Source organism: Hydractinia symbiolongicarpus, chromosome 8 (genome assembly GCF_029227915.1).
Source record: "Hydractinia symbiolongicarpus strain clone_291-10 chromosome 8, HSymV2.1, whole genome shotgun sequence".
In the NCBI taxonomy this organism is placed as follows: Eukaryota; Metazoa; Cnidaria; class Hydrozoa; order Anthoathecata; family Hydractiniidae; genus Hydractinia; species Hydractinia symbiolongicarpus.
In genome coordinates, this window is record NC_079882.1 from 7,054,309 (window position 1) to 7,080,608 (window position 26,300).

Genomic DNA, 26,300 nt, shown 5'->3' on the forward strand with positions numbered 1-26,300 from the left:
ACAACCTGTATCAATAAAAGCCACCGTCATTACACTTGGTGGTTGAAGTGAAAATAAGTCTAAAATTTAAATCGAACATTTTATGCGTTAAAGAAAGTATGAAGCGATTCGTTTATTCAATTTTTCTTGTCGTGTGTGCCGTGGCGGCAACTGTGAAAAGTCAAGGTAGTTTTTTACTTGTTTTTACGTTTCAAGGAGAAATTTTTTTGCGAAGATTAAGTTTAGGCTACTATTTTATTTCTTTTCTAGCATTTCAGGTAAGTACGTCTATATAAAACAGCATGCAGGCTTTTTTCCCCTACAAGGGATTGGTTGACACAAAGTAGTCTTGTCTTTGCAAATCAAAAAAGTCAGAGCATAATACTTAGTAGGAATGGCAGTAGAAATATTTTGTATTCCTACCGCCATTTTGTTTTTCGGCAGCCATGTTCTCATGTTCCACAAAAAATGCACTGGAATCAAAATTTTTCTTCTCTCTTGTAGCATAGGAAGAAAAAAGCAAAAGGAGTGATGATCAGTTATAAATTTGTTTAAGACTTTTGTCTTATTTTGTTTGCAGGGTGTTTTCAACCGCTTGGAATTCAAAATGGTGCCATAAAAAACGAACAACTTTCTGCATCTTCCACCAAAAAGTAAGCATGAAACAAAATTAATCTCTACTTAATTTCTAATAATCGGCATTATTCGTTTACCGTAAGACGTAATATTTTCTGAAGCGATATCGAATCATGAAAATTGAAATGCTTTGACAGTGTGAAAGATAACATAGTTACTCCTTGATATGTTCTTTTTAAAACGTGTAGGTATCACTATCCACATTTAGCACGGTTAAATCGGAACGACGGTTCGAGAGCATGGTGTGCAATGAACAATGACACCAAACCATGGATCAAGGTGTGTTCCATTGGTAACAACGTTTTAAATCTAGTCTTAAATCCCAAATTCACAATAAGCTAAAGCATGTCGCACCATGATTGCCACCCTAGAAGGAAATATTACACTTAAAAAACAAAGATTGACAGAAAATGGCAGTACCCAGCCTTCTTCATCTGTATTTCATCGGTTCTTGAAGTATCACTTATCAAAAAACTTGAGGGACTATAGTCAATCCTGTCCTCTCTTCCTATGTCGAGGGTCTTGCGCAATAAAAAGAAAAAGAAAAAGTAGTGATCAACTTCGTCAGGAATATTAGGGCTGTGTTCAACTTTTTTTTAGAGATATTTAAAGCATCTGAAATTATTTTTTCTCCATTAGGTGACATTGAACGGCACGTACAAGATAACAAAAGTCGCTATCCAAGGTAGAAATCACACTTACCAGGGTTGGTTCGTGACGAAATTTCGAGTGATGTATCAAAATGGGAAATATTTAAAAGTTGTTCCGGGGGTGAGTTACTAAGTGAAGCCAACTTGCTTCAACGCTGCTAATTATCCCTTCTTGGCCTAGAAGAAGGTTGACGTGACCGACGTGTACTCCCACACTCTGTGATTGTAAGACTTTTCAAAACGTAGAAATTAATACGTTTTTATTTGTGCGCATTTTTCATCCTTAGTATTTACTAAACAACAAGTGCATATTCAAATTATAAAATTGAATTTAAAATTGCGGAATGAGTGTTTTTAATTATATTTCATTAAAAACAATATCAAAAATATTTCCATAAAAAAAAAGGAATATTCACCTGTTTATCCAGTTTTATCCAACCTCGTTCCTAGGGTCTTTTTTAAAATCAGAGACGGCCAAAAAGTAATTAGATATATATGGTAGAAATCTTAATCTTATGAGCGTTATTAGATTTTATTACAGTTTATTCAATAGATATATAATTCTGACACTCAAAGTAACATAGAAACAACCAGTTCGAGTGTGAGAATTTTTCCTTGTTTGTTCTTTTGAAACCTATTCATTGGAAATGGTATAACAAGGTTATATATCTATACTATAACCTAGATGTTGCCATGATTATAATACCCAACTTTCCGTCTGTGGGCCATCGATGTTAACTGTAACTGCGAGTAACGGGACGCGAATTCCAGTACATTTCCTCGATGGTTGAATTGCCGTGGATTTCTACGTTTACAACGAGTGTAGAAATATTAAGATTGAATTAAACACATTGATTGACACTCGAATGAATCGGGTCAATCAAAATTTACCTTGTTATCATTTAGTCGTTACAAGGACCCCGCTCGAAAAACGATATTGCCGATGTTTGGTTAGATACGTATGACATCGTGACATCAGCTATTGTAATTATGCCACTGCGATGGTATCCTCTAAATTCAATGGCTTGTCTGAGAATGGAATTGTACGGGTGCAAAAGTACGTAATCACAAGCATAAGCCTTGTTTTTTTACCAATGCTTTCTGAAATTTCAAATCTGATTCAGCAAACGACGTCACTGTTTAGACATCTTTTCTTATCTATCTGGTTTTTTTTACTACTATTACCATTAATATTTACTACTATTTTTTACTGTTTATTAAGGACGGGCGTTGGTGATGCAGTTGATTTATTTCACTCTTTGGAAATCTATCTCTTTTTAAATTTTAGCTAAGGATCCAACAAAGCCACCCAGTCCAGATTTTTGTGCTCTGAATAATACCTGCGAGCATATATGTGTGAATGGGATTAGTCGAGCTGTATGCCAATGTAAACCAGGGTTTGAACTGCACAAAGACAGGAAAAGCTGTACAGGTGAGAAAACGTTGTTAACTTTCAACCTATTTTAAATGTTCTAATAAGTTCGTTAATCGCAGTTTTTTTTGTCAGTTGATTTTATTTTTCTTCTTCGAAGAGAACTATCTGGTCTGTCTGTGAGTCAATTTAAAACCCGAAAACGTCATTATAATCACACTTTTAATTATAGTAAAAAACCCTGTCCAAGTAAATGTTATTACTTCATGGACTAGGATGCACGATGCGGGAAATATAAACGACGGGGTTTCCCTGTGGAGTTTGAGTGTTTTTTTCAAATAAGGCACTTAAATTTTATTTTTTTATTTGAAATAATCTTTTTAACAATATACCTAAAGATCTATTTGTCAATTCTCTAGGTAGCTTACGACTGCAGGTATCAAAACTTATGTTTCGTGCAGTACCATGTTTTTTCCACAGGACCATGCATATGTTTTCTACTTTTTTCACCAGATATTGATGAGTGTAAATTGGGTAAAGACAGGTGTGAAGTGTATACAACCGATTGTGTGAACACACCTGGTTTCTATAGATGCGATTGCAACCATCCGGGATTGGAGAAAAGAAGTCATTACTACAATAAATGTTTTGGTGAGTTCAGGCTATTGTTTTAATTTTCGCGGGAAAATATTTGTCACTGATTAAATACACGTTTCCCGAATTACATGTTTTTTAAAATTTTGGAATTTTGACGTTTTGACCTTTACATCATTTTCAGCATCGGTAAATTGGTGTGTGTATAAATTTTCAACTTAATCCGACATGGGAAAGTGCTGTTTTGGTGGAATCATTGTTACGGTCAAAGCCTTTTTAATTTTCGACTTGTACTAATAAGCCTCTAATAATACTCGAGCAACGGTTAATTAGTACAAAATTAAAAAAACTGTTGTAGCAGGTTGTTTGTTTGATGTATGAATATGAAAATTTCACGATTTATCAATTTTCATGTGAGGATTTCGAAAATTACATTCATTTTCTTTAAAAAAGTTGAGAAACAGCTGCGGCACATCAAAGAAAATAAATTCGGGAAAGGTGTATTACATTTTTAAAGTGATAAAAAAGGTAAAATTTCCGCGTATGCAAATCCAACATAAGACTAGTAGAAAACACCCCAAAAGTTTATTTTATTTAACACTTCACTCTGAATTTAAAAATTGGCAGACAAAATTTAAATTTGGAGAAAAAGATTATAACACATAAGACCTTTTTATACTTCACTACTTCACTTTTCATACTTCACTTTTCTGACAGCAAATATACCTGTGAAGTAACACTTGTACTTAATATTTCTGGTTTTCAACCCTTTCTACCAACTACAATAATAAAAAGTAATTTAGATAAACAGATATCAGTAAGTGTTTAGTTTTGTCGTTAGGCAAAATTAATAACCATATCATCTAGCTGTACTGTGTAATTTTATTTTTATTTCTACAGACAAGGACGAGTGCAGATATAATAATGGCGGATGCAATCATAAATGTTACAATTACTACAGATTTTACAAGTGTTCTTGTTACGATGGTTACCACATGGGAACAGACAATCACACTTGTATAGGTAAAATGGTAGATAAGCTGCACACGTAACTCTAAGTGCCATATTCGATTGAAAATCTTTAATTAAATAAACCTTTCTTCTTGCCGACATACCTTACAACAGACACCTTTCTAATGGGCATTTTTGGAACATATGAGACAGCGGTCAAAGGCTCATAACAAAACTTCTATGTAAAGGATATTTTTTATAGCGGACAACTCTCTACATAGCAAGTGATTTGTAGGTTCCATTACATTACCCCATAAAGCTTACCACTCTATACCGGACATGCCAAACAATGGGTCATAAAATGTTTCTACCTCCATCTTTTAGACAATGATGAATGCAAAACAAACAAACATCAATGCGATATTGCAACGACAACCTGTCAGAATAGACAAGGAGATTATGTGTGTCCTTGTTTTAGTGGATTGAAACATGAGACAGTTCACAATTGTACAGGTAGATTTCATTGTATACATTATGGAAAGTAAATTGTGCATAAATACGGGGGTATCAAGTAACCAAATTAAGGTTTAAATAGTCATCCTTGCCCCAAGGCTAACTTGACGGCTAGCAAGTTTTTCCATCTTATGCCTCCATGGTTAAAAATGGGATCGAGGTTGATTAATTATTTGTATGTTTTACACAACCTCGTTCTCAGGGCATTTTGCCTTGTTGATGAAGTTGATAGTGGCGAAAAAGTTGTTGTTGGCCACAAGATCCTGGGGACGAGGTTGTGTTTTACATTCAATAACCAAACCTATTTCCAAGGAAATTTTTTATATAGTTTTTATATATGTAAAAAAGGCAAGTAATACTGGCAGCGAAGTTGTAAATAACAAATGACAATGTGAACCTCACCTGGAGTGGAACTAATTATTTTCATTTTTTTCTGACTTTAGATATCAACGAGTGTGACACAATGAATGGTGGATGTGATGACGTCTGCACAAATGCATATCGTTCCTACTCGTGTTCATGCAGGAAGGGAACTACGTTAGATGCTGATAAACATGCATGCAATGGTTAGTCGTGTTCGCAAAAAAATGTTTTACGTTATAAAAGCTTTTAACTACTGGAGTATCAACTTATATAGGTACAACCCTGGACATAATATTTGCCGAAATGGCCATTTTGGCTATTTCTCGATATGGTCAAATGCCATTACTTGGCTAGTACTCTGCAGTCGGTAGGCTGCAAAAGTTTTACTTTGGCAGGGGCTAGAAAAGTCTTAACTTAGTAGGTTTGTAGGTGAAGTAAACAACTTCCAAAAAGCGCCAGTTGTTACTTAGATAGAAACGGCTTTGCTTGTGGTTACGACCTTTGAAATGTTTGGGTTTTAAAAGTTCTAATTTGATGTACGTTCCAAATCAGCGCTTTTTCATAGATATCGATGAATGTTTACTGGGCCAACACAATTGCAGTCAAATTTGTAATAACTTCTACAGTGGTTTTTCGTGTGATTGCTTTGTTGGGTACAAACTGGCAGATGACAAAAAAACCTGCGTCGGTATGTATGCAGACTATGATGTATGTTACGTTACCTTTTGATCAAATGTTACCTGCCACACCCTCCTCCCCGTAAGCTGTGGGCTCTCCACCTACCTGCCACACCCTCCTCCCCCTGATTAACTCTTTGTGACCAAAATAGCACGTATTTTCTGAATGGCATTTCTCCTGATTTCTGCAGCTGAAGTAAATAATTTAAACCTAGCATATGGCATAAGCATAATGCTCTTTAATTCTTCCAGCACGTCAGAATGAGGACCAGTAGCGTTGATAAGAACAGAAGAGCACTTACATACATAATTGCACAGTTGTTTCTGTTAATTTGTAGATGTCAACGAATGCATTGCAAATAACGGAAAAGGAAGCTGCCAATATAAATGCAAAAACACAATAGGCTCATACCAGTGCTCGTGTCCGTCCGGATTCAGGCTAGCCAGTGATGGTAAAGCATGCCTGGGTAGGTTTTTAAATTTGCTCAAATTTTTAAATTATTATATAAGATTATTATCAATGTATTTGAGTTTTCTGAACACATATTTTGAGTGTTAACAAGAAGCCCTGCGGCTTTAAGATTTCCCTCATTACCCTGAAAGATTTTGAAATTTAAAGTAGACCTTGAAAACGGATAATTATGGGGTAAACAAATCACGATTCTCAACTATTTTTGTAACTAACCTGCAATGTTAAAATACAACTTAATAAATAAAAAATAAAATTTTTACATAGCTATATCAAGTATTTTAAAATAACATTTAAAACTTTAACTGGATATTTTTAAAGTGATCAGGAAAATTCTGGAAACTCCAGAATACAAATCTTGCTATGTAGAAACTAAAATCAAGTCATTTCTAAGAAATCTTAGAAAAATATTTTGTGATACTTTGGGTTGCTCTCAAGAAAGATTTTCAAGCAAATTAGGCACAAGAAGAACTGATAATTAGCCAGTAACAGAATAGTTAGCCGTTTTCAATGGCGCCATAGCTTGGGGAGATGACACACTATGTGGGCTGTTGGATGCTACAGGGATTTGTCTGGTAGAGGGGGACCCTAATTGGATCTGCATAGTTCAAAATGAGCATTAAATGTTCACCGACTGCTTAGTGCAAGCAACAATAAACTTTTGTCACGTTTCGACAACTTTTCTGCAAAAAATATAAAAAAAATCCTGTGCGAATAGTGTCATTTGGAAGTTATTTTTAGCCCCCTTTTTTCCCATAAGAACAGGAGTTGAGTGTCCAGTCATGGAAGAACTACGCAAGGCAGGATAAAGGTTTTATGTTGCTTGCTCTTTAAGAAAAAAAGGCACTCTAATCAAAGCACTATCAGGCGATTTTAAAGATTCCGCCCCGCATAGCGGCGACGGAAATCAAAAATTTCATTTTTCTTACAGATATAGACGAATGTGGTACACGTCAGGACAATTGTGATGTGGGCACTTCTTCCTGTATCAATACTCAAGGCTCGTTTGAGTGCCGTTGTAATGATGGCTTTCAGAAGAATGCCGTTACAGGCATTTGTGAAGGTTTGTACGAAAATTTAGCCGAAACAGTTTGAAAAATCACAAAATATGAGCATTTCAATACAAAAGTTTTTTTAGTAGCATTCTTTCAATCCAAAATGTCTTTTGTTTTATATGAGTGGCCTCTTTAATACCTCTTTTTTTTAATATTCATTTTGACAAATGATTTTCAGCAGGCGCCAAGTTTGATTTGTGATTGAGATCAAAGCGTTTTTAAATATTGAGAAACATAATTCTATCTTTTGTACCAAGCACAATGCTATACTGGAAAATATGATTCTCGATATCAATATATGATATATAATATGGGTATATTTAACTTGTACTGCTACAGATATTCGTAGATATCAAGAACTTAAATCTATTATTTTGTTTAAGCTAAAAAATGTCCTGCTATCAAGTCCTTTCCAAATGGATATCTCTCGCCATCAGATTGTTCCAATAACAATGCTAAGCAGTATAAAGATGTGTGTACATTTAAATGCCACCAGGGTTATGAACTGAACGAGAAGTCTGTTAAAACTGCATTTTGTAACTCAGATGGAAACTGGAATCTGCGTGGTGGATATCAAGCTATATGTCAACGTATGTCTTCTTTTAACAAGAATGTATCAAATTTAGCAGATATACTGTCCTCGTTCCCCATAGCACACATCCACCTTCTTGCATTCAAACCTTGTTTAAATGCATTAAGGTGGCAGTAACCCTTTTAAAAATCAAAATTTTTTTTTTACATAATTTTCAGACCATATATCTATATTTTTTCTGTTATAACACACTTGTTACGATTTTATAGCTAAAATACTATTATCTGTCACCAACAATATACACCCTTAACAATTCCTCTTTAAAATAAAATTCATGAATAATTAATTAATGGCGCATTATGTAGAAATTTAAGACGATCTTCATTATGCTACACTGCACGAGCTTTAACTTTCGATAGCATTTTCGTTTTGCTTTAAAATTTTCAGGCATGGCTGGTAAACCATGCAGCCATGATATGGTGTGCGGAAATCTTTTCATTCGGAATATTTTTCTTTTAACAGCGTTCGCTGCAGCACGGAATGTTCTCAAAGAAACTTTTGAAAAAAACAAAAGGCTATTGTTAAAAAAATATGAATGAACAAAAAAACTCCCGCACCGTTTTAACAAGGTCAACCCAAGGTTCATTTAAAAACAGAAGCTGATGAAAAATAACAAGATTGTAAAGAGTTGGTGCTTGTAGAAGCCGATTTTTTTCTTGTTTATGATACATTTTTAAATAGAAATTTTTGCTGACTCAGCAATTTTGGTGTTAAGTTAAAATCATATTATTATATATTAAGGCCTATATTTTTAGGAAATAGTAAAAAAATGGAATAAATAAGGCACTGAGTAAATAATTCAGCTATTTGAACAGCTAAAAAAGGTTACTACCACCTTAACTCATATCATTTCTTAAGAGGTGTTTAAGATATGTTCCCCATCTAGGTATTCGCTGTGGAAATGTGTCTGATGTGGCAGATGGTATGTTGATTCCATCCTCATGTCATGCAACAGGTGTCAAGTACGGTGACCAATGTCAGCTTTTCTGCAACAATGGATTTACCTTACAAGGTCGAAAAGCAATCACGTGCCAAAAGGATGGAAATTATGATCACGATTTTAAAAAATCTAAATGTGTCCCAAGTAAGTCATATAAATATAATAACACTTCAGTAAAAGATATGCTGTTATAAATGTAAGTCCTGTGTAAAAAATTAGAAATAAAGTCCGATAAAGGCCATCTGGCCATGAAAGAAATACATCTTGTGTTTTCCTAAAACAATGTTTAAATATATTTTTTAATTTTTACCACTGGATTGTTTAAATATTTCGTTGTGTAACTTAATAATTCTTCCGTAGGAGTCCCATTAAATTGTCCAGAAGACATTAAGATTGTTTTACCACTCGGCGCAAGCCACGTATCAATTCCGCTTAGTAAATTTGCTGGTTTGGACATTCAAAATTTGAAATCTATTCCTGATGGTGTATTGACAGGCAAACATAAATTTCAATCTCGTATTCAATCACAAGCAGTTAAACTTCTTTCTGGAGATGAATCATGTGTTTTTCATGTCACAGTCACAGGTACGGAATTTTGTTCTTATGTTTAAAAAGTTTTCGTATGAAGAAAATTAAATGTAAAGCCATGCAATCAAGATTCTCTGAAGTCTCATTTTACATAATAGTAAATGGTATCCTTCTTGTTTATACACACTAAAATTGTTTGCTATAAATAGCTAGCTATATTTTTTGCTTGAGACAAATAGGTTTAACCAAGTTGGCAAAAATAATTACTAGAAATAAAATATTCCAAGTACTTTTCTTATTTGCCACAATTTAATCAAATTAGTTTTACTCTTTTCCACTTTTTGGAGAGACCAAAAAGGTTGCAAGAGTGAAGCCAGTAGATATCACCCACTTGGGCTAGGAAAAAAATCGAATCTGAAACACTTCAAAATTACACAGTTACACAGTTTTTATTTAGATGGATAAATGACACAATTTTGTTGCAAACAAAGGTTTTCTCTCGCTGTTAAAACAACAACGGTGCATTAAAAAAGGTGGAGGGGCATGACCCCCGTTGCTGCAGCCCCTGTTTTTACTTGTTGTTTCTTTCTTTTGCTTCTCCAATATTTAAAAAGCCACACAAGTACACACGAAACGATCCAAACACAACGCAGGCGATTACTATTTTGTTTTTGATATTTTCATTTGATTAGATCGAGAGCCACCGAAAGTATTAAACTGTCCTACGGATGACATTTACGTCACGGTGTTAGGACTAAAGGGGGCTGTGTCGTGGCCTGAACCAGAATTTAAAGACAATGTGAAAGTGGAGAAGGTTATTCACAATATTAACAACAACGAAGTGTTGCCAGCGCAAGTCTATTTTGTTTACTATGCTGCTAAAGACACGTACGGAAACGAGGCTACCTGCAGATTCTTCGTTCACGTGAGAGGTGATCTTAGATCCCATATTTGTAGAATGCAGTTAAGAACAATTTCATGTCACCCTTAACCTTCTAAATATATTTATATGCTGCCTGCAAAATCTTTTTCCCCAAGTCTGCTACAATCTCGTGCCCAGGGCTTCTTAGGTTTTTAATTTCAGATTCTGCTTCCGTCCTAGTGTAAAAAGGCCTAAGTCATGGAGATGAAGTTGAACACTTTAGTTGGCGCGTTATTAATTGCTAAAAGAAAATTATTATAAGTATTTGTTTGTTGTGTTTATTTTTTCTCCTTCTTATAGCTCGTTATTGTTTGAAGAACGAAATCCCTGGAGGGGACGGTGCTAGTATGATTTGGTTCCCAGGTGGAAGCAACCAACTTAATGTGTTTCTCAATTGTCCTCCTGGTAAAATGTTTTCGTTTAATGTGAGCGGGGCTTCAATATTTCGCTGTAACGGAGGCGTATGGGCTGATGTACCTGATTGTGTCGGGTACACGATGAGAAATGGTACATGCCCTACTGGCCACAGAGTTGTTCAGGATGCAGCCACTTTTCAAACAAGATGTGGTACGTGTATAGATAACATTTTTTGAATTAGCAACTGCTCTGTCCAGCTCACTACTGTGACACTGCTTTAATGATTTTTTCTTTTTCCTTTAATGCGAAGTAACAGGAGTTGTGAGCGGTATGTTTGTATGACTATGTAACCCTAAGGGTGGTACAAATACCTTTTTAGCTCAAACTTTAAGGCCTTAAATTTTCGTCTGCTTTATTTTTGTCACCTGCTAATAACTTTTGTCGGTTTGGGTCAACAGAAATGTGATAATTTATCATCTGTTGAACCTAGGTCATCAGCTTATGTGGCTTTAAGCTGTCAATCAAAAAACGCAAAAGCATTTCGAAAATTCATATAGGCAATATTATCTGTTACCAACATTGAAAAAAAAAACGTTTTTATAATTTCAAATGAATTTTTGTAAACCGTCTCGATGATTTAAAATGTTTCGGTCAAAAGTAGGAAGTAATACTTTTTGAGAAGACATAATTTATTGATATTGTAACGACAATCTTCATAAAGTACTGTTTTATCTTCCTACTTTTTTTTATTAGCTAAATGCCCAAAGGGTACAAAATATACGAATGGAAATTGTGAAAAATGTCCCGCAGGCTCCTATCAAGACAACGAGGGGTCGACACAGTGTGTTCAGTGTCCATCCGGAACCACATCGCTACGCGAGGGTGCAAAAGATGCAAGCGCTTGTCAAGGTATGTTCCACACTGCGTGTTATTCATACAGTGCTCTGAGTAGTATAGCAGTAATATTTATGATATTAACCATTTTTATATTTGTATTTATGTTGTTTGTGGATAAATTTTTCATTTTTTTTTTCTGAAACAATCTTAAGGCAAATCTATTACCTGTACTTTTAAATTTTTAATTCAATTTGGAGCGTTTTTGTAAAACACATCACCTCAAAATAATCCTAGTCGTAAATCTTCTTTAAAAAATCATGTGTTTTTTTATAGCACAGTGCCAACCTGGTGGATACTCTTCCACTGGTTTATATGGCTCATCTGGTTGCGACAGATGCCCAGAAGGTTCTTATCAAGATTTGTATGGTCAGCAATCATGCAAGCTTTGTCCAAATGGTGGCAAAACATTTCTTGGTGCAACATCAGAGGACCACTGCTCGTGTAAGTTACAGCCAAACCATAAAAACCCAATAAACTATTCGCTTAAAGGAACACCATAAAAGGTTTATGGTGAATTATGAGACAACCATTTTACAATTTTTTAGTACCTGCACGCGTGTCCAAAATTTATCCAGAAACTGAAGTTATTTCTGCATTTGTTGACGATACTGTTGTGATCAAATGTTACGGCACCGGCAGTCCGTCACCATTTATGCAAATTAGGAATGTGACAGAACTAGCACCAGGTGAGAGGGCGTTTTTTCTTGTATGAGGTTGGTAAAAGAAAACATAAATTATAAGAATAAAATATAAATACAAATATAAAACATCCTTTAAAACTATCTGTCTTTATAGGCTGCGATATTTCTTATCCTGTCATAAAAATCAGTTTTACACGATATTTTTCAGCTTCGTTCCGAGGTGCAGCTCGACTGCAGCCACTAATCACAGGTAACAAGTACATATCTGGCATGCAGCTTACCATTGAAAACGTGCAGACATACGACACAGCTATATACAGATGCTCTGCTGACAACAGACGTGGCAGTCAAGGAGGGTTAGATGAAAGAGATGTAATCATTGAAATTGCTCCCAAAGTGTAATTTGTTTATCCGTAAAGATGTATAACCATATGTTGGTCTTTTATTATAACTTGGTTACCCTTAGTTACTTCTGTTCTGCTTTTCTACTTTTAAGACTTAACTAATGTTGGATAGTACACTTTTTCTCAGAACACTGCAACGTGTGAACTTTTTATCTATTGAAGAAGTTCTTACCAAGGGGGTCTGAAATGAAGCAACTATTTATTAGTGATAGACTTCAACATTGGGGAAAAATGCTAAAATCTTTTTAACCGTTTTTTAACCTGGTCTTTATTTAATAAATAACCATATATCTTAGTTTGTACAGCTAGGAAGGTCACCCTACTTACATCAGTTGTATTAGGGAAAAAAAGATCAGATGATTCAGAGTCTCTTTTACGGTCTACGTTGACCGTAAATTAAAGCCCCTTATCTCGATTAGGAATAAGTATTTAAATTTTGTCTTAATAAGAAGCTCTTGGTCGGCAAAATTTACGTAACAGTTACCATGTTGGTTTAAATACATCGCGACATCTAGTTCCATTACTTCGGTTGGTCTGGTATTGGAAAACTTGGAAAAAATTAAGAGCATAGACCTCTCTTCGTTTTCTGGGCTAAGACAAAGCGTCTAAATCCAACGCTTTTTGAGCAAGAATTTCTACATATCGTTGCACCGAAAGAAAAGATAATTTTATAGCAAGTTGTTGATATTTTCATTTACTGCAAACCAAGATACTACTGTGAATGTTTAACAAGTAGTTCAGGGGTGAAATATTCCGTGAATAAACGTTTTGACGCATGCGCATTTGCTTGTCGCGGCTCACTGATTTTAAGACTGATATGAGTAAATCATTTTGAGAATAATAAATAGAAAACATGGGAGCAGCGCTTCATGCATTCGTTCGACGAAAAGATTTAAATTCTCCAGAATGTCTCCAGAAGGGTTTACCTCGTGTGCTGAACTCACTGGATTTAACTTTTCTCGGAGTAGGGAGTACACTTGGGGCAGGAGTGTATGTAGTAACAGCAGATGTGGCAAAAAACACTGCTGGTCCAGGTGTTGTGATATCGTTCCTAGTAGCAGCCATAGCTTCGATTCTTTGTGCTTTATGCTACGCAGAATTTGGATCACGTGTCCCGAAAGCAGGTTCGGCATATGTATATACCTACGTGACGATTGGTGAGCTAGCAGCTTTTGTGGTTGGCTGGAATTTATTATTAGAGTATTTGATTGGTGCAGCAGCAGTTGCACGCGCATGGACTACTTATGTTGATTCGTTAACAAACAATGAAATAAGTCACAACCTGATGATGCATGTTAAGGCCTGGCATACACCAGGGATAAGTGCATATCCTGATTTTCTTTCACTAGCATTGTGTGTATTTATATCATTATGTCTGGCGGTTGGAGTGCGCATATCCTCGTGGTTCAATACAACTATGACGTTTATCAACTTGATAATAATAGCTTTTATAATCTTACTTGGTACAATTGTGGCTAATCCAAAAAACTGGAGTCCTTTTCTTCCATTCGGATTTTCAGGTGCCCTCGCCGGATCAGCAACAGCATTTTTTGCATTTGTGGGATTCGATGTCATCGCAGCATCCGCAGAAGAAGTTAAAAATCCGGCAACGTCAATTCCGAATGCTATTGTCACTTCTCTGGCTATTTGTTTCCTTGGTTACGCAGGTGTTGCAGCAACACTTACTTTGATGGTGCCGTACAACGAACTGAAAACTAATGCGGCACTGCCAGAAGCTTTCCATCAACGGGGACTAAAATGGGCCAAGTATGTGATTGCATCCGGTGCTGTGGCTGGATTGACATCAAGTTTAGTTGGAAGCATGTTTCCAGTACCGAGGCTTTTGTATTCAATGGCAGATGATGGATTGTTGTTTGCGCCATTCGCCAAAATCAATAAAACAACAAAAACTCCGATATTTTCCACCGTATTTACAGGTTTTTTTACAGGATGGCTTGCCATGTATTTTGACTTGTCGACTTTAGTTGAAATGATGTCTATCGGAACTTTACAAGCATACACGATGGTTGCTGCATCTGTTTTATTGTTACGATATCAGATCTTACCCGTGGGTATTGTTAACACAGACAATGGCTTTGCAGCTATCTCATCTGACTCTTTAGTCACTGAGAAGGAGAAAATCCGAATGTCTCCCACAAAACGCTCCTACATGTTAGTAAAAAGTTCGATGTTTGTAATATTAGTAGATACGATGTTGATGGGCGGACTACTTGTAAATTATGGAACAGTTATCTTGCACGGTTACTTCTGGGCAATTGTCTCATTTTTTTTCTTACTTGGAATATTAACTGTTGCCATGACAATAATTATGTTGCAACCACAAAACAAGTACGATATACCATTCAGTGTTCCATTCGTTCCAGTCCTCCCAATAATGTCAATATTTATAAACATGTTTTTGATGATGTCATTGTCAGCAATCACGTGGGCAAGGTTCACTGTATGGATGGCAGTAGGTATAATATTGCTTTGTGCTCATTTAATGGAACTGTGACAGCGGACTTCTAGTCCATTATGGTTGGGCAAGTAAGATAAATTTAAAAATAAAACATTTTAAAATCACCGCTACGAATCAACCTCAAACCAGGGCATCTTGTATCTTTGTTGGTATCGGCGAATCGCTGTCCCGTTGTCAGAAAGATACAAGATGTCCTAGGGACGAAGTTGCGCTACAACTTTTGATTTCACAGCTAAGCAGAATTTTTTGGCAACCCTGTTTTTAAATGCTACTCCAAAAAAAACTAACTTTGACTTTGACAAATTTGATTTAAAAAACAGCTAAATCGAATTGATTGAATTTTCATGGTTTTCCGTTTAAGTTCTGAAAAAATATATATAAAATGAAAATTCACAAACTCTAATTAGCCTATCAGCACATGAAAGCCCAGTATAAAGGAAAAAAATATATTGATAAAAGCATGATTCCATATTTGTAATTGAAATTTTAAATTTTAATACCCCAAAAATATTTTAGAAAACATAATACCATGCTGAGCATATTTTAATCTCGAATTCTAATCAAATTTATTAAGGCTTAGCTCTAAAGAAAATATGCTCATATCAAATGAGTAGTCAAACAAGTTGGGGTGGATATCCCCCTTCCCTTTGCCTTCTATTCTTTTCATTCTATTCGTAATCCAACCTCATCCCTAGGACTATTTTTTTCTTAACGTCATTGCGCTTTTTAAAAGTTCTAGCGAAAATTTCGCTGGCACTGTAAGGTGTTGGGGTCGAGTTTGAGCGGAAGTTACTGCTTTAATAAACCAACATAACAGTAAGGCAATGTCACACCATTATGCTACGGTTGTTTTTAACGTCTCGCTTCAACTTAGTGTTTACAATGAAAGAAAAATTCTTACATGAATAATCGATGATGACTTTCTAAGTTTTCTCTTGAGTGATAAAATCAATATGTGCGAAAATATAAAGTCGGCCCGAAAACCAGCTTGTTGCGCAGAGTTTAAAAGATCATAAAAACAAAAGATTAAAATAGTGCTCGTTTCATTTTGATATCTTTATCTTGTCTAGGACTAACAATTTATCTATTTTACGGAGTGCAACACAGCAAAGAGGATTTGGAGAACAAACAAGAAGCTGCACGAAACGGAGAAACTGGGGAAGAATAAAGAGGTCAGTTTTTCTTTTCGTTCGTTTTTATTTACATATATCATTCATGCTTCATGAATACGAATTCACCAGCTAGATCAATCAGAAAACGGAATTCTTTAAAATATGAACTTTGGATCATAACGACAGCTATTTACGTTTATCTTTGATTGTTTCATGACCATAAAAAAAGAAAAAAAAATTTTTCCTTTTAGGTGCGTCATGTCCTTCCTAAGAAGTCTCGTGTCACAAAATTGCTTGAGTCATACGGAAGTACTAGTTTTTCACTAGTCCCTTTTTTTAGTCATGTCTGCAACGAAAGATTTTATTCATTTGAGTTTTTACCAGATGCAAAAGAAAACACAAACATGGCGTCACATTAGGAACAAGAATTGTAAAAACGTGATAGAAAACAAAACAAAACAAAAACAAGTACAAGCGAGACGCTATTTTCCATATGCCATATGCGTTAAATACATATTATAGTTTGAATAACTGTACACGTGCATGGAGTGTATTAGTCACACCATGTTAGACAGTATACTGGAAAGTACACAAAACAGTTATTTGTCATACTTTCAAAAAACATTTTAAGTGGAGAATTTCTTGTTTAAAGGAGTTGATGTCGCTCTCACGTAATTTTTGAAAGAAATGACAAATGATTAGGAGCTATTATGTTGCAAGCCCGATTGAAGATGAATTACAAATAGTGTGTGGTGTTAAAAACAAAAAAACAAAAACTTTTAAACTCCCAGCAGCTCATGAGTTTTTAAACGATTTTTATTGTGTTCCATCACAGAGTAATTGTTAGGAGATAGGAGCAGCTGAATTTGCTGTTCCTAACTCAAAGGCCGAAAGGTAGAATAATAAAAAGAAACAAAGCCGAGAGGAAAACTATAAAGAAAAGAAAAAATAAACGAAAAACAATCAATGAAGGGACGAATATAATATTAATAAATATAAAGCGAAATAAAATATACGTGAAGAGATTAAAAGTATGAAGAGATGTGAGTTTTTCATTTTTATTTTTAGTAATTATAAATTCGAAATTACGTAAATTTAAATTTAAAAGTTTCATTTTTATTTTTCGTGAATATAAATTCGAAATTACATAAATTTAAATTTCAAATTTAAGACTCAAATTTTCTACTATTATTATATGGGGCATCTGCGCGTAAACGCTTTTTTTAAATACGCGTGAGTAATTTTTCTAACTCGAAAATGTCCATTTATGCATTTATAAAAATATTGTACTCACCTATGAAATATTAAAGTGGTAAACAACAAATAAAATCTTCATAGCTGAAGCAGAAAATTCGGAGTAAACATCTTTTAACAGTAAGTGTAAGTTTTGAGCTTATTTCTGAAATCTTGATGATTAATATTTCGATATAAACATCTATGAAGAGATTTAACTAAAAACTTTTGCTCTCAGTATAACATGGGTCCTGAAAATTAAAATGTTCTTTCACAATCCATTGATTTTATTGTTGGTTAATGGGATTATTTCATGACTCGTCAACCAATTATTTTTCTAATTATTTAACTATCTATAGGAGATATCCAAACAATTAGGATTAAGGACGCGAAATTGTCTAGGCTTGACGCTGTTTTGATTAAATTTGGTTTTATATAAAATATTCAGCTTGTACTGAGAATAGGTTTAAATGTGTGAAGAACATCTTTTTACATGTTCATGTATTTATTCCGAATTTGTGCGGTTGTAAATTCAACAAGGTTGGATTTCTTTTGATTTTTTGAAAGGAGGAGAAGAAGGAGAAGTCAAACTATTATCGGGTGAAAATATCCTGTAATTACGATTAAGACCTCCCACTTCAATTAATCAAGAAAGAGTAGTTTAAAATATTTGTTCGTCTAGAAAAAATTGCAGCTTTTGTTCACGAGAGATATTAACCGTGTGGACAGGCCTTTAGCGATACTAAATTCCATGGGCCTTTAATTATCACGTGATAAGGGCGGAATTTTTTCGCTTAGCGTCCAGGTTTTATCATTCTTAAGTTTGGGTGTTAAGTTGAGAATACCGCGTCATGCCATGATTTTAGGCGCATTATTTTAGTAAAATAAAAAAAAAAAAATAATAATAATAATAATAATAATAATAATAATAATAATAATAATAATAATAATAATAATAATAATAATAATAAATAAAAAAATCTAATTTTAATTCGATAAAGAGATGCCAGCAGTGAAAATTGAATAAAATTGATAAAAGAATTAAGAGATAAAGGAATATTATGATGGTGAAACATTTAATCTTATCAAGGTGCAATAAAACAAAAAATATAAGAATATTAACATTTGTTTTTGATCCATGACAAAAATTAATATATATATTAGTATTATCACCCTTTTTTGTTTTTCTCTACTTTTTTATGTTTTACGTTTTATTTATATTATTTACTTATTTTTTTCTTTGGATTTTCATTTAACACATTTATATATAATAATACTAAATACAAAAATATTTTTTGTGAAATTACAAATATCGTTACCAAGAATGTAAATGTAGTAAAAGGGTTATACATTTTGCAGTAAAAAAAGCCGGAACAATTTAGCGGTAGATTTTTAATTTCGCAGAAATGTGTTAGGCGACCAAGGTTTATTGAGAGAAAACAATATTCCGCGTGGCGATTTGTTTTAGAGGATGAGCCGAAATCGAAAATTTTCGCGGATTTCGCAGATGAAGTAGGAAAAAAATCTTTGCGAAGAAAAAAGCTTAAAAGAGGATAAAATAATATATGTTGTAAAAGATTTGTATATGCGCACGCATTCTTGTGGGTAAAAAGGCAGCTACTTTGTGAGATTTAATTTGATTTTTGATTTGACTTTATGTTACTGTTCAAACTATTTTTTAAAAACGGACTCGCGAATAATCACCAAACATTTTTTTGTTGTAGATAATTTGGTTATTGCGAAATCCGTGAAGACTCACCCTAGCCAGTTTTAAGTTACTTTCGTAATGCTTACAACGGATTCTTATAAAACAGGCGTTAAGTCGTGGAAAAATTTGCGGGGTCGCCAGTCTTTTAAATCCTAGGCCATTTCGTGTGCTCGTAATGTGGTCAAATCGATAGACGTTACTAATAATAGAACATTGTATGATCTTCGTCGATTGACGTCGACCTGTCGGTCGAATTCGATCGAATTCAAAAGTAGGATTGCTTTCTACTTTGTCGTCGATCGATTAAAATTTATTCAATGAAACCGACAAAGAAATGAACATCGATAGAGAAGCGGGAAAAAGAGATAAATGGCTAAAAACATTATAAACAAACAAAAATTTAATTGCATATTTGTTGCAGCAACAGCAAACACTATTTAACACGAGCAACCGTTAAAAGATGAAAATGCATCACCGATATGTGATTATTCGCAGCTGTATATCGAGAAATTTAGATAACGTAATTCCTCTAAAAGTTTTAAAGACAGTCTCACTAAACAAAGAGTTTGTAGAAAAATGGCTAAGAAATTTTAGAAGAATATTTAAAAATATTGTTTATCGTATTTATATATCATTAAATTCAAAGTACATGCTCAATATCATTATTTTATATCAAATTTGTGTTAGTTTTGAAATAAAATTAGCTAAATAAGTCCCCATCAATCGAGGCATGGTCGAATGTATGTGGAAACCAATTTTTATAAAAACGATATAGGTCGATTCGATCGACGTCAATCGAATCAACCGCATTTGTTCGAGTGGAAACCCGCCTTTACACACAAATAGATGGAATACAGGTATTATTAATATAGAAAAGAGATGTTATTTCTATAATAGACCACAGCGATAAACAAAAAACTTAACAGATAAACCTTTCTTCCCGTAAATACGCGTCAAGTTCGGCAAGATTAGTTAAAACGTAAACAATCTTGTTGGATCATTCATTTTTGTTTTTCTTCGTTAAATATTTATAACTTTGCAAGTGTAAAAAATTTATATAGTTGTGAATTTTTTACTCCTAGCCAGGACATATTCTTGCATGCGGCGAGAATTTTCGTAGGATTTTTAATGCTACGTAATGTGATGCACATGTTCTCAAAAGACAAAAATTTCTTCTCTTGTAGGACTGGTTTGTTAAATTGGTGAGAAATCCTTACAATCTAAAGACAACATTACTACACAAATTAAACCAGCTAAAGTATGGGGAAGAAGAACAGTAAAATACCACCTGAGACTTTATCTCAATTGCGCCAATGCACAGCGTTTAGTGACGTAGAACTGGGGAAATGGTACAAAGGTTTCATGAAAGACTGCCCCGCGGGTCGAATGACAAAAAAGGAATTTGAAAATATTTACAAAAATTTCTTTAAAGAAGGCGATGCCTCCAAATTCGCTAGTCATGTGTTTCGAACATTCGATAAAAATGGCGACCAAAGTATAGATTTTCGCGAGTTCATTTGCGGTTTATCAATCACTTGTCATGGTAGCCGAGAAGACAAACTACGTTGGGCTTTTAACATGTATGACATAGACAAATCTGGCACGATAACGGAAGACGAGCTAACGGAAATAATCCGTTCCATTTATAACATGATGCAGGAGGGTGACGAACAACTCGCAGAAGAAGAGTGTCCCGAGAGGCTAGCAGAACGCTTATTTCTCCAAATGGATGAGGACGGCGACGGTGAGGTCACGATTGACGAGTTTGTAAGCGCTGCAAAAGACGATGCCACCATTTTGAAACTTTTACAGCAATAACAATAAATATAAATCGCCGTAGAATATAATTGAATAGTTAGAAACAATGACAGCTTTAAAAAAGTTTGAATACAGATGTAATTTTTAAAAAATATAAAAATTTAATATTGTACACGTTTTTATTTTCTTTCTTTTTTTTGAAATACTGATTAACTTGGTTCTTGTAAATTAAAATATAGAATTGGATTTCTCATTTCAGTTTAAAATTTAAGTGAAATCAGAATAAAAACAATCGCAAAACAATATCAATTCTTTAAATATATTTCATTTTAGCAGTTTTACCTCGATTCGAGATTGATTATCACGCCTCTGAAAAAGTGATTTCTTCCCTCCGCATATATTTGTTTCTCACCTGTCGCCTGAGGTTTTTTAAGGTGGAGACAAAAGAAATGAAAATAAAAACATGAAAGTGAAATATTCAAATATAAAATATATAACGATAATTTCGTAAATTTTAGAACTCTACATTTTTCTCTTCGCTTTCATCACCTACCTTCCAACTCGTTTGATTTCACATGGGCGTCTAAGGCTCTCCACAAAGCGCTAATATTCCCTTCTCCAAAACCACGAGCCTGTTCTCGTTGAATAAGTTCGAAGAAAAACGTTTTCGAATCGAACACTGGCTCTGTGAACACTTGATACAAATACCTACAACACGAGAAGTTGGTATAAACTACTGCCGCATTGGATACAATTTTTCAAAACTACCTCAGGGAATTAATTTCGCAGAATTAATTTTCGTAAATTTCGCGGGTTTTTTTTCAAATTCGCGACAATTAGTTCCTGCAAAAAACAGTTCCCGCGAAAATTAATTCCCTTGAGGTAGCATTTTTCTAACAAAGCTGTAAAAAGATGAAAATAAGAAGCATAACTAAAAAGAACAACCTACCCTTCCTTCTGAGACGTGTCGCCTATTAATTTCTCCGCATCGATGAGTATACCATTCTTCCGTAAATGCACAATGTCATATTTTGATTTAAGTTTATCCAGAGTCGAAGATATCTACAACAAAATGAATAATGCTTACGAATAATACGAGTATAAAGACCGATAACTGCTGTTAGTGTCTAACAGATTATAAGCGGAAATGGTGTAGTGGTAGGGCTTTCGGCTTGTTTTATGAGGTTTCAGGTTCAAGTTCCTACTCTGGTGCACTTTAGTGTAGTGTTGTTGGCCAATTTGGTGCCATCTACTGACTACAAATTGGCTTGTGTGGCAGGCAAGCAAGTTAAAGCAATGCTATACGTATTTCTGGCGATAATGTAACATAGTTACAATTAGAGGGGAGGGAGATCCAGCCGTTAGGATGGAATTCACAAGGATCTTAAAACCTCCCGATACTCACTAAAATGGCTTCTTCATCAAATATGGTGATATTCTAGCCATTGATAATAAATAATCTGGCACCTAGCTAGCATTTAAGTCTAATGATATTTTTAACTACGGCTACTGACCTACTGTGGGTTTTTACACACTTCTAAAACTATAAATTCGTAATAGGTAACTTAAAACAGCGATTTTTTTTATTGTTACTTTGGTAAACAACATGGTTATTCTCACACAACATCCAACAACTTCATAAAACGTACCTCTTTGTAATATGCAGGAGGTGGTTTGATGAAATTCACACCTCTGTCTATCCAACTCTGCGCATCTGAGAGGATCTTTTTGGTATTAAACGCCACATGCTGTACGCCTGCTCCACCATGTTGCCTCAAAAAAGTTTGGATTTGGTCAGAACCTACAAATACAAGAAAACGCTACAGGTTGCAAAATAATTGACTTAAGTAACGAGAATAACATGTATACCAATAAAATAATATATTTAATATAACTCAAGTAAGTAATGCCACAGTAAAATAAGATGATACATAAAACAACAATATTTATTACTGATAAATTATATTTTCCAAAATTGTTGTTGCTTAAAAAAGTATTCTTTGGCCACTTACCTTCATCAATAAGTGACTCACAAAACACAAATTTAACTTGACCATTGCGAACTTCTACTTCTTTATCATTGCTTTCAGATATCGCCATGTTGGAGCACGGATGCTCAACCAGTGTTAACAGGCGAACTCCATTACCATGTTTAGCATGAATGACAAGTCCAGACAAACTTTCCTGAGAATTTGTCTTGAAGCGCAACATTTTCATACAATGTTTATACCAATCTATATGTTGGGTAGCTTCATTGCAAGGAACAGCCAAAGCTATATGGTCAATGTTATCGAAACCTGCTTGACTGGCATAAGTAGCCTCTGCGCTTGTTCTGACAAACCCAGGTAAAAAATCACCACAAAAGTTTGTTTTTTCATATATACTATGTCTAATATTTCCAACAGGAGATTTAATAACAGCTTTTTTTACGTAATTTCCACATTGTAAGGTTTTACAAGCACATTGTTGTTTGTCAGTCTTGAATGTACTATTATTTTTATTTTCACAATTTATTAAATGGCAACTTTCTAATACTGTTCCTCCATAAGCTACAACATCTTCACAACATTGGTGCACAGAGTCAACACAAAATGCAATGTCATCAATAGTGTCCACACTTACATCAGGCTTTCCTGTTATGGTCAGAAATATGTTGTTTTGTATTAAAACAAGAATTACATCCCTTTTGGAATGCTGTATAAACCCATAATATCTGAAACCATACAAAATTGATAACTTTTTCTTTGCCGTTACAATATCCTTGGTAATAATATTAAGATGATGCAATCTCATTTCTGTAAAATACATGGTAAAAATATCTATATATTTTAATCTCCTTAATACAGGCCATTCCTTGAGACAAGTGCGATCGCATGCGCACTCGCCCGCACGCACACAAAGACTTACGAGTGCTTTTTATCGTACTCCTGCATTTTTTCTTTTTCTAAAATATTATAGAGCAATGAAAAAGGCTATTATGCTGATTACACAACATTCATTTCTTCGTGATTGGTTTGTTTAAAAAGTATAGAGAACATTAACGTCGGCCCCTTTCCTTTATGCTAACACTCTTATGCTCGGCTGGTGCATTACACTGAGACTCGAACGAAAGACAGAAGACCATTTGGAACCATGCCACAAGTCAGTCCGACCTTCATTGTCACAGGGAATACTGCGAGAAGAGTGCGCACCCATGCAAGTTAAATATAACCAGAACATGGGAGAGGTTAGGTGTCCTGTACATTAATACAGCTTTCGGACGAATGTTTTCGTGATGTAATACCAAAGAAAAAACATGTTGAATAAAGTTTAAAAAATCTTTTTAAAAGGGGAAAGAGAAATCAAAAATGTCTAGAAATATATTTAATGCCAAAAACATATAGCGAATCTGCCAACACATCATCGCGTTCAACGTTGTTTTAACCTTGCACATGTGGTTAATAACGTTTTACAAAATTCATTTCTATACACCTATACAGCTTTAAAGCTTAAACAAAAAACAAGACGTATGATATACGTAAACAACCTCGCGAAAAAAGTTTACAAAAAGCTATATCAGATTGTGATTTCTGTTACGAAGTTAGACAAGACATATTTTGCTATTTAAATTGGCAATAATATTTGTTACACAATTGATTTGTAAGAACTTCTTGAACAGAAAATTCCTCGAAATTTCAATTCAAACTGACTGACAGGAAGAAGAAAGACCACAAAAGAACGGGGTATAAGAGAGTCACTCAGTAAGAAAACGCAAAATAAAAAAAACTAATATACGTGTAAATCTTAATTGTTCGAAAAAGTAAAAAGCCGTAGTTAAAAAATATATTACCAGAATTGTCTCAAACAGCAGACTTCGTTAAAAAGAATCATGTGCGCGTATGGGGAGGAGACGAATAACAAGAACGAAATCAAAAAAAATTACGTTTATTCGGCGTGTATCCGAAATCATATTTCTCTATGTTGGCGTGCCATTAGCGTAGTGCAAAGAATTCCGTTCTTGTCATTATTTACACTCTCCATAACTCGAAACCCTTTAACTCGAACCACTCCTTTACCTAAACGAATAACTCGAAAATCTCCTTAAGTCGAACAATATTTTTTGTCCCTTGAAAGCATATTAGGCTATTTTCGCCCTTTATAACTCGAAATATCTGACGCAGAGAACGAAGACCAGGACGATAGCAAGATTGCTAAACCAACGACAGAAGTCTTAAAAGCTGTTAGTATTCACGAAGATTCCAGCCTTTTCTCCGAATTTGGAAAAGAAATGATGGAGTCTCTCATGGATTTGAATGATAATATTAAACATCATATCAATTTGATCAGTAAACAAACTGTAATTACGGATTTTTCATTACAGAATAGATTTAGTCAACTGAAGAAAACTGCTTACGACTTACTTTTCACCCATAAGGTAGATAATTACTCAAATACATCGTTCTCTTTCAAGGGGCTTATGTCTAAAGGATAAACTTAGCAAAATTTCCAAACTCTCCAATACTGGACCCGCTCCTTAACGTGAACGATTTTTGTTTACCCGTGAGAGTCCGAGTTATGGACAGTCCACTGTAATTTGCCTTTTGCTTACATTTTAACCAAATTTTGTAAAATCGATGGAGCTTCTTCGTTTCTCTCTAACGTAATTTTCAGACATTTGGGGAGACCTTAATTCTGCCTACATTCACTTTTGTAAAGTTAGGTGAAAACACCTTTACTTTACCAGTTTGTTAAATAATGCTTTTGAACACTTATCTTTTTAAAAAATTAAATTTATAACAGCAACGAAAAAAAAAAGTAAAAATAGTTACCAAGAGGAGATTCGAACACACGACTACTCCCGTTCCGTTGCTCAGAGAGGCAAGAATTTCCATTCTTGTGGGACACATTTGCGTTTTAATACAAGCTCAGAACTTGTAAATAGTTAAGTGTGAATCACACTTGCAAATATTCACATCGCACTTGTAAATTTTGCTTACGAGTGCAATATTTCGCACACCATAGCACTCGTAATTTTTTTACAGGTGCTTTTTGTAGCTCTGGCAGTTTTATTCAAGAAATGGCCTGTTAATATTATATTATTTCGAATTTCATACAAAGGTATACACAGATATCAAAGCAAAAAAGCAAAGAAAAATGAGCTGTGTAGCAATTAATCAATTGTCATTACATTGCTCAATGGTAAAATGGTCAAAATTCTAATAGAGGACTCCAGGGCAATGTAAAAGATCAAAAAACATATTAAATCTGCAATTCGTGCTATAAAAAGAAACATTTCAATATGACAGAGGAGAAAAGACAAAAGAGGGCAAAAACACTATCTTTATGGCTTTAACCATTCTGATTTTCACCATACTTTCAAAACAGATTTAGTTTAATAACAATATTTTGTAGCTAATAAAACCTACAGCCATCCAAAACTATCATTTAAAAAAAAGCTTTATAAATTTCACATCTTGTAAACATACATTAC

At 34.4% G+C, this 26,300-nt stretch overlaps 3 protein-coding genes across 3 annotated transcripts; 2 read left to right on the plus strand and 1 right to left on the minus strand.

The window, feature by feature from the left end:
* The first annotated feature begins 8 nt into the window (after positions 1-8).
* On the plus strand, positions 9-12,568 carry LOC130655662 (signal peptide, CUB and EGF-like domain-containing protein 2). Its single transcript, XM_057458440.1, has 22 exons — positions 9-165; positions 560-632; positions 804-894; positions 1,255-1,386; positions 2,172-2,322; positions 2,554-2,697; positions 3,151-3,288; positions 4,132-4,254; positions 4,567-4,695; positions 5,139-5,261; positions 5,624-5,746; positions 6,074-6,202; positions 7,136-7,267; positions 7,643-7,849; positions 8,738-8,935; positions 9,152-9,376; positions 10,012-10,251; positions 10,542-10,808; positions 11,352-11,507; positions 11,769-11,936; positions 12,041-12,181; positions 12,345-12,568. The coding sequence occupies exons 1-22, from the start codon at positions 99-101 to the stop codon at positions 12,536-12,538; spliced, it is 3,351 nt and encodes a 1,116-aa protein (XP_057314423.1). The 5' UTR covers positions 9-98; the 3' UTR covers positions 12,539-12,568.
* An 823-nt stretch (positions 12,569-13,391) lies between these two features.
* Positions 13,392-20,395, plus strand: LOC130655663 (probable cationic amino acid transporter). The gene is made up of 3 exons (XM_057458441.1): positions 13,392-15,017; positions 16,090-16,191; positions 20,257-20,395. The coding sequence occupies exons 1-2, from the start codon at positions 13,394-13,396 to the stop codon at positions 16,185-16,187; spliced, it is 1,722 nt and encodes a 573-aa protein (XP_057314424.1). The 5' UTR covers positions 13,392-13,393; the 3' UTR covers positions 16,188-16,191; positions 20,257-20,395.
* Positions 16,101-26,158, minus strand: LOC130655665 (4-hydroxyphenylpyruvate dioxygenase-like protein). The gene is made up of 5 exons (XM_057458443.1): positions 22,843-26,158; positions 22,480-22,631; positions 21,780-21,892; positions 21,384-21,538; positions 16,101-20,292 (listed from the first exon to the last, which is right to left on the minus strand). Exons 1-5 carry the CDS (start codon positions 23,636-23,638, stop codon positions 20,267-20,269), a joined length of 1,242 nt encoding a protein of 413 aa, XP_057314426.1. The 5' UTR covers positions 23,639-26,158; the 3' UTR covers positions 16,101-20,266.
* Between the last annotated feature and the right edge of the window lie 142 nt (positions 26,159-26,300).